This window comes from Marmota marmota, unplaced genomic scaffold (assembly GCF_001458135.2).
Source record: "Marmota marmota marmota unplaced genomic scaffold, marMar, whole genome shotgun sequence".
NCBI lineage: Eukaryota > Metazoa > Chordata > Mammalia > Rodentia > Sciuridae > Marmota > Marmota marmota.
In genome coordinates, this window is record NW_026000253.1 from 1,728,023 (window position 1) to 1,737,287 (window position 9,265).

At 46.4% G+C, this 9,265-nt stretch overlaps 1 protein-coding gene and 1 long non-coding RNA gene across 2 annotated transcripts in view; both read right to left on the reverse strand.

Moving 5' to 3' along the window:
• Nucleotides 1-217: 217 nt before the first annotated feature.
• On the reverse strand, nt 218-1,957 carry LOC125614239. The gene is made up of 2 exons (XR_007344843.1): nt 1,489-1,957; nt 218-1,283 (listed from the first exon to the last, which is right to left on the reverse strand). It is a non-coding gene; the product is annotated as an uncharacterized LOC125614239 (long non-coding RNA).
• A 2,689-nt stretch (nt 1,958-4,646) lies between these two features.
• The window catches only part of Ftsj1 (FtsJ RNA 2'-O-methyltransferase 1), an 18,787-nt gene continuing 14,168 nt past the window's right edge, over nt 4,647-9,265 (reverse strand). Inside the window, exon 10 of the mRNA XM_048796607.1 lies at nt 4,647-4,692. Within this exon, the coding sequence (XP_048652564.1) occupies nt 4,679-4,692 (14 nt within the window). The 3' untranslated portion in view covers nt 4,647-4,678. The remainder of the gene's footprint in view (nt 4,693-9,265) is intronic.

Here is a 9,265-nt window from a genome sequence, read left to right on the forward strand (position 1 = left end):
GATTGGGTCTCCTAGCTGTTAAGGGGTAGGTGAGGCAGCCTCTACTGGGAGAGTTGAGGGCCAAGCTGCCAAAGGCAAAACAAATCCCCCTTCGCAGAGACAGGTGGAGTGCTTGGACAAGGTGTGCACACCCAGAGCTTGGCCCCAGACCTTGTACATTACTTGGTGTTTTAGTCTGCTTTGTGTCACTATGACCAAAATACCTGACCAGAACAACTTAGAAGACAAAAAGTTTATTTGGGGCTCACAGTTTTAGAGGTTCAATCCATGGTAGGCCAAGTCCATTGCTTTGGGCACAAGATGAAATAGAGCATCATGGGGGACAGGCCTGGGGGTTTCATGGGGCAGGAAGCTGCTCATCTTACACCAGGGTCAGGAAGGGGCCCCCAGAAGAACAACCCTTTCTGGGCATGCCCCCAGTGACCTACCTCCTTTAGCCACATCCCACCTGCTTTTTAAAAAAAATATTTTTTTTTAGTTGCCAAGAGATCTTTTATTTTATTTATTTACACGTGGTGCTGAGGGTTGAACCCAGGGCCTCATACATGCCAGGCAAGTGCTCTACCACTGAGCCACAATTCCAGACCACATCCCACCTGCTTTACAGTTACCACCCAGGCAGTCCATTCAAACTAGGATGGACTGATTAGGTTATACCAGTCACAATCTGATCGCTTTACCTGAGAACATTCCTGCAGGAACACAGGAGCTTTTGGGGGACACCTCATACCTAAACTATATATATGTATACACATATACATATATACATATACCAGGTAATTTCCTTCTACCTTAAGGTGGCTTGACTTGTCTTTCTGCCACTTAAAACCCAAACATTCTTGGAGAATACATCTGCCTTCCTGCCATCTCAGCCCAGGTGAGGGTCATCTTCCCATTTCAGAGATTAGTCCTCTGGGGTAAGTGCATGCCAATGCCACAGACAGGAGTCAGGAATGGAAGGAATGCCCTCAGGCCACTGAATCCGCCCTCCCTGGTCCCCACAAGTTCCCAGGCAGGCCTCAGGAGTGGCCGGGATCCAAACCTCCTCTTCACTGGCCCAGAAACTTGGGCAGGCAGGCTCTCTGCTGCTCCACCTGCTGGGTAACTTCCCACGCTGTGCAGGGGAGTTTGTTTTCCCTTATTGTCTGATGGACTTTGTCTCCAAGAGCAGCGCCTGGGCTGGGAAACTTCAGCTTCCAGCTGTTAGGCTTGTGCAGACCATCTGTTCTTTTCCCCAAAAGGTGGTTGCAAATGTCCTCAGCAATTCACAGCTCCAGAGTGCCCTTTATGCAGATACAGAAACGAAGGGCACCTAAGAGCCAATTTTTAACCCCAGGGCACCCCACAGTTACCTATTGGGAATTCACCTCCCCATTTATTCCTTCCTCTTTGATTCCCGGATGGGCCCTAGGAATCCCCAGAGGGCAGCATGGGGGTTCCACAGAGAGCAAGCCAGGCATATCCTCCCTGGCCAGGGGTCTGACCTACCTCATCCATCACCCAGGACAACTTGTTGTGTGTCTTATCCAAGAATGGAGGAGCTGGGTCCTGCTAGGCAAGCATCTGGAAGAGGTTCTGAGGTGGGAGTTTAGAGACCTCAAGATGGCGGAGACAGGATACAAGAAAAATGCCGTCTGGAATACAAGACCAGGATATGACTCATCAAGTCCCTGTTTACCATAAGTCCCATTACCATGACAACTCCCGCCACTGAGGGACTATGCTCATGGCAACTCCCCCCACAGGCTCTGTATTCTAATTAGGCAAAAATAAAGTATTCAGTGTGAACAATTGGGGCACGATCTTCTATCAGGTTCATACAGAGTGGGTAATGAGGCACAGCTCAGCATATAAGACAAGAGTTGCCCAAACATCAGGACCTTGGGTCACTCTCTCGCTGGATGCACTCAGCTCTGCTTTAGGGGGTGTTATTTTCACTCTCAATAAATCTATGCTCTGCCTGTTACTTCTGTGTGTCGGTTTCTCTCTCTCTCTCTCTCTCTCTTTCTACTGGGGATTGAAACCAAGGGTGCTTAACCACTGAGCCACATCCCTAGCCCTTTTTTTAAAAGAATTTTTTATAGATATACGTATATTTTCAGTTGTAGATGGACACAATACCCTTATTTATTTATTTAATGTGGTGCTGAGGATTGAACCCAGTGCCTCACATGTGCATGGCAAGTGCTCTACCACTGAGCCACAATCCCAGCCCTCCCCAGCCCTTGTTATTTTTTATTTTGAGACAGGGTCTCACTGAGTTGCTTAGGGCCTTGCTAATTGCTGAGGCTAGCTTTCAATCTGCAATCCTCAGCCTCCTGAGTTGCTGGGAATAAGGCATGTACCACCACACCTGGCTGTCTTTCTCAATTCTTTTTTTCAGCATGCCAAGAACCTGGACTCCAACTGGTCCCCCCACCAGTATCAGTTCTAAGCAGTCTTTCAAAAATATCTGCCATGCTGCTATGTTGGTGCATGCCTATAATGCCAGTGTCTTGGGAGGCTGAGGCAGGAGTATCACAAGTCAACCTCAGCAACTTAGTGAGATCCTTTCTCCAAAAAATAAAATAAAGACTGGGGATTTAGCTCATACCCAGTTGCAATTACATCACCTCACTTGACATAACCAATGGACAATCCCAAGTATAAAAACCACAACAACAAAACTGCCACTATGTTAGGTGCAATGGTGTGCACTTGTAGTCACAGTTATTCGGGGGCTGGGAAACTGAGGTGAGAGGATTGCTTAAGCTCTGGATTTCTGGACCAACCTGGACAATATAGCAAGATTCCAGCTCAAAACAAAATAAAAACAAAAGTACCACTGGAAGTTCTGTAAAACCAACAGATCCAATGACTAGCCGCTGATATATATTGAGTGCTTACTCTGTACTGGGCGATTTGAAGTGCTTCAGGTCAGTTATGTCATTTATCTTCTCCAGATCAGGAACCATAATTGTCTGCATATTATCGATAAGGAAGCTGAGGCTCTGCAGTTGAAATAACCTGCCTGAGAACAAAGGCCTTCCCACAGGTGTCTCCAGAATAGCAATCCAGGATGACAATGCGGGTATTTCAACACTGCCTCAGGCCAGGATGGCCTGGGGGTTGGGAGATGGCTGAATCTTGGGTGTGAATCAGGACACAGCACAGAGGGTAGATACCTACAGGGAGACCTTCACCACAAAAGGTCATTCCACATCTGCATGGTAGAGGTGTGTCACAGTTCCCCAGTTACACACCCTGGACAAAACACAGCCCCCTCCCTCCAGGATCACAGCAGAGCCCTGAAAAGCCTGAGTTTATCTCTGTCTCCCAATCCTAGTCCCTAAGGGTCACTTTAACTAAGATTCTCTCCTCCCCATTTGGTGATTTCATTTGTATTATAAACTGGTAGATGCAGGGAAAGGATTCTTTCCAAAATTGTAACATCATAACTCATGCAAATATAAAGTGAACACATGTAAGGAGCATCTGCTATAGACATGCTGGGACATGCTGGAACTCACTAAGTTGCTGGCCATAAGGAACAGTAGCCATTGAACTGCTTAGTCACCTCTGCTTAAGAGGTATTAGCCATAGGCATGCTTAGCAAAGGACATACCTAATTGCAATTATATCACCTCACTTGACATAACCAATGGACATTGACTTTCACTGGGTGTAACCAATCACCAACATACAAGATCAACTTGGAACTATATTCAAATTGCTGGTCCTGCTACATTGAAGAGTTTTTGCTCCAAGGATATTGGTGAGACTGCCCGCCTTGCTGTCTATCCCTGGACTGACTCACCATTCCCTGACATCCAGCCATCAGCTGGAGAGAACCACCAGACAGGGACAATGTCTGCTATTTGGCTAAGAAAAGTCGTGTGGCATTGGAGGTATTTTGGGGCTCATGGTTGCCCTAGGATTGTGTGATTTGCTTACAGTGTTTAATTAGTGTGTACCGAATACTAGTTGGGGTGCTCCAGCACACCCAACACTTTTTGCATTAATTGTTTATATTTGATGATTGGTGTGATCGAATATACACTTGCATTTAAAGACAACCTGCCTCCGAGTAATTATTTATAGTGCCACTCAAAATAACACGCATCAAAGATTTTATTTAGCTGAGGATGTGGCTCATTGGTAGAGCACTGGCATAGTATTCATGAGGCCCTGGGTCCCTTCTCAGCACCAAAAATACACAAAACGAAACAAAATGTTTTTATTTTGGTCATTTATTAATAAGGGAACTGGTAAAATGGTATAATTAGATCATTTATTAATGAGGGAACTGGTAAGATGTTATAATAGGTTCAAAGGAGAATCTAAAAAACAGACATACAGATTAGGTGTGGTGGCATATCTTTGTAATCCCAATGACTCCAGCAGGCTGAGGCAGGAGGATCACAATTTTTAGGTAAACCTCAGCAAATAATAGTAATGTCAACAATAACAACCGACATACAGGCCTCTAGATAGAGCAAATAAATTTGGCATATATTTGGAACCATCTTTGTCTATAGGGTAGAAATCAGTTATATCTCTATATGAAAAAGTTCATTTGCATTTCACACTTCCCTCTTCCCCGATTGAACCCAGGGGCACTCAACCACTGAGTCACATTCTCAGCCCCTCTTTATATTTTATTTAGACACAGAGTCTCAATAAGTTGCTTAGGACCTTGCTACTTTGCTGAGTCTGGCTTTGAACTTGCGATCCTCCTGCCTCAGCCTCCAGAGCCAGTGGGATTACAGGCGTGTACCACCATGGTTGGCTGTTTCACACTCTTTTTTGTTTGAGACATGGTTTCCTATGTTGCCCAGCCTGCATCCTGAAACACCTGGGCTCAAGCTTCAGGGAGTAGCTGGCCTACCACACCCTGCTTCATTTGCATTTTTGTGTATGGCAATCTTGAGTCTTGCACAGGGTAACTTCTGTCTTACAGTTTGAAAATGGCCTAACCTGTAGAGCATGGTGGCACACACCTATAATTCCAGGAACTTGAGAGCCTTGAGGCAAGTTCAAAGCCAGCCTCAGCAACTTAGCAAGACCCTGTCTCAAAATAATAATAATAATAAGAAGAAAAAGAGCTGGGCATGTTGTGGCTAAGTGGTTTAACACCCCTAGGTTCAATATACAGCACCGGAGTGGGAAAAAAAAAGGCCTAGCAGAAGATAAGGGGCTGTAGAAAGAATCAGATAAGTCTTAAGGGTTTGCTACACTGCGTCCTACATTCCATTGCAAAGAGCACCTGGGGAATTGTTTTGTGCATTGAAAAGCTTTTTTACATTTTTTCCTAATTGTGCATGCAGCTCACAAGATAATGGCTGAGCATTTTTCTATCTCCAGAGATATCGCTGGGGTGAGGCCTGCCCAGCCCTCAGGCTATATCCACTTTCTGCCACTTCTCCAGATTTTCTTTGCTTTTAAAGACCTGGTCGCTGAGGGGCGCCACCAACTCAAGTGGGAATTTTAGAAAAGAATGCCCTTCTTTTTGATGGACACAGCACCAAGCTAGGACATGAGGATGCTAGAGCCTAGGCTGTTTCTGTCCAGGCTGTTCCTCTTTGTCCAGGTGTCCTTTGTCAGGGCACAGCCTGCACAATGGACGGTGGCCTGCTGCTGCCTGATATTCTACAGTCAGTATTTTGAGCTCTTGAAGGATCTAGAAGAAAGCCTTTGGCTTGGGTTTGAGGTGGGAGTACAGGGAGGTCTTGCGCACTGTACCTTATTGCTTTCAGGGGTGAAGCTAGGTAGGGCTTGGGTGCTAAAACCAGAAGGGGACATCCCTCTGCACACTCCAAATCTGTTCTCCATCTGGGCTAAATTGGGAATTTAGGAGCAGCAGTCACTCTTCTCAAACCAGGCCTAGGAGGTGGGTCCTTCAGGGACAATGGCCAGTGGTATTGGTGTCCTTCCTAGCCCAGGGTTGCCGCCCCACATGGCCTGGCTTCCCATGATGGGCCTGGAGACATGGCTCTTCCAGCCCATTTCCAAGGTTTGTCCTGAGGGTAGGATATGAAGTGGCAGGGGAGTAGGAGGAGTCTGTGTCTTGGGAGCAGTCACCCGACCTGTTCACTGCCCTTGGTGTACTTGGTCAGGTTAAACGCCTCCCTGGCCCCGGGCTGTGGACAGATTGGCCATTTGAGGATGGACAATACTGAGGCAGCTTACCCTAGGCCCCGGGGCTCCAGGAATCCTGGGCAACTCTTCAAACTTAAGGGGCCTGTTCCAGGAACAGATATATGCCCACCTACCCCCAAACCCTCCTTCATCTCTGGGATCCTCCCAGTCCTGTGCACTTTGTCTCCTACTGGCCATGAGAGAGCCAGACACAGCTTCCTGGTCAAACTGCTTTCCCACTCCAGGCCTTTGCCTTGTGAGTGCCCCTTGCCTTGCCATCTGTCCCCAGGCCCCAGTACTGCATATCCAGTTCCTCCCCATTGCTGTGGTCTCCCTTCACTGAGTTTTCCCACCCTACCCTCTAGGAAGCCTTCTCTGAGTATCAGGCACAAATCTCCCTGCTCACAGGGTCTTTCTGGTATCTCTGCCTCATATCATGGTGGTTTAAAAATCTTGCTCATCTTTCCAGCCCTCTGGAGCCTGACCATATTGTCTCTAGGTTGCTACAGATCTCAACTAAGGGGGAAGAGGCTGAAGGAAAGAAGGGCCATTTTTTAAGCTCTAGCTTTGTCCCAAGTAACAAGGATTAAGACAAGAAAAATAGTTCCAAATTTCACTCCATTGGCTCTGCCAAAACTTTGATTCCTAGAGGAAGTGCATTCCTTGGTTTTCCTTATGATCCCTGACCAAGTGTAGTTGGAAGTGAATCTGTACAACTATTCCCCTAAAGGCCACATATGCATGCATGAATGTCATACATGGGCTCCCAAGGTATATGTGCATAGGCACAAACATCCAAGCCCACTGTCAACAGCTGAACATTCATGCCCAGAATCCTAGGGCTACATGTACACACATGCCTAAACCCAGGCCCATGACCACTTCTGAAACCTGCACATATACATGAATAGGCCCCCTGCATTATACATGAAGACACATACAGGCCTAGCCCTGTGGGCATACCTGCTCTTGTGTACACACACATGAATAGGCATCCAAAAGTACATCTGCATGAGCACAGAGGGCCAGGTCCATGGGTATACCTAATCACTTCCACACATACAGGCAAGTTCACACAGGTATATGTGGACAAACACCCCATGGACAGATATTCACCTGTGTACACATATGTGATTATGGGAACCCAGGGGTGTACATATACTAAGGCCCAGGCCAGTGGAAATCCCTGCAGACACATGCATGTGCAAACACATACACACATAAACACACATACACACACACACACACGTGCAACTTGTGTACAGGTTCCCAGAGATACATGTACAGACATCCAGGCCCAGACCTGTACTGTTAACTCACGCTAGCACATGCATGGATGCCCAAGGGTATGCATGTATACATATAAGACACACCAGACTGGGCCAATAGGATCTCTTGCACCTTTGCATTTACACACAGCCAAGCATGTGCACACTGGCCTACATATATAGGCACAAATACTACACTCAATTTTAGCCAAAAGGCCAGGAAGTGATACTACTACTACACAATAACGAAACCCCAGAACACTCAGGTTAGCACCCATGGCTATATGGGTTTACATATGGTATCTCATGTATAAACACCACCCCCCTGCCAGTGTATACGCATGTTGTTTTTCAGATATACCTTTGTCAGAGCCAGGCATGGTGGTGCACACCTGTAATCCCAATGGCTTGGGAGGTTGAGGCAGGAGGATCTCAAGTTTGAGGCCATTTTCTGCAATTTAGCAAGCCCCTCAGTAACTTAGTGAGACCCTATATCAAAAATAAAAAGTGAAAAGGGCTGGGGATGTGGCTCAGCGTTAAGCACCTCTGGGTTCAATTCCCAGTACCAGAAAACAAACAAACACATGGGTACTCTAGCATCTCCATAAGAATGTACACTTGCAGTTGTGTAGCACACCTGTGTATTTAAGCATACCTTCATCTTAAACAGCATGTATCATGCATGCATGCACAAAAGCATTAAAATGTACACACAGAGGCATAAATACACATGTGCACAACTTCACACATACTGGGATGCACACATGTATGTACACACACTTTTGTGCAGGCACACACAACCAGTTATCCTCTTTGGCTTTCATCCACCAACACTGCCTGGCTAATAATGGCTCCCAGCTCCTCCCTCTGGCAGAACTTTCTGGCGAGGCACAAGCATGGCCCATGATTCCTCTCAGCTTTCCTCAGCCCCTATGTTGTCTTCTAGAGAGACTCAGATGTTTCCTACTCCCCTTGGGCTACCACTAGGCCTGAGATGATACCATTGTGCCTACTTTTCTGATCCAAGGCATGAGGGCTTTAAAACAGCATGTATTGTGTGGGAAAATCACCTGGCAAGACCAGGTTTGGGTGGAGCAGTAGAAGATGACTGTGGGCAGTTCTGAAATCTCTCCAGGTAATTATTACTCAACCTGGAATATAGCTGAGGATGTTCCATGGGCACAGCCCTCAGGACCCATGAATATCATCTCTGGCTTTCCCTGAGCTGTTCAACCAGTTCTCTCAGCTCCAGAGCCTCCTTCTACTAGATGAGGAGGCTGTGCCAAATTTTTCTTCCTTCATTTGACTGCCTGCTCCCCTCACACATTGTCAAGATGAGTCTCCTGATATCATCCCTGAAAATGACAGGCCATATATCAGTTGCTTTGGCGCAATAACGAAACCCCACAGGCTGGGGGGCTTGAACGATACACATTTATGTTATCACAGTTCTGAAGTTTGGACATTCAAGGTCAAAATACCAGTGAAGTTGGTTTCTGGTGAGGTCTATCTTCCTGAGTTGTAGATAGCTACCTTCTCAATCTGTCGTCATGTGGCCTTTGCTCTGTGTGGGTACAGATGGTGGAGACTCTGGTGTTTCTTCTTCTCCCCTCCTTCTTCTCCTTCTCCTCTTCTTCCTCCTCCTCCTCCTTCTTTTTTTTTTTTTTTTTTTAAGGAGGTACTGGTGATTGAACCCAGGGGTGCTTTACCAAAGAACTACATCCCCAGCCCCTTTAATTTTCGAGATAGGGTCATGGTAAATTGCCAAGTTTGACCTCTCTCAACCTCCTGGGTTGCTGGGATAACAGGTGTGTTCTACCAAGCCTGGCATTTTTCTTCTTTTTTTTTTTTGAAAATTTATTTTTTTCAGGTGTAGATGG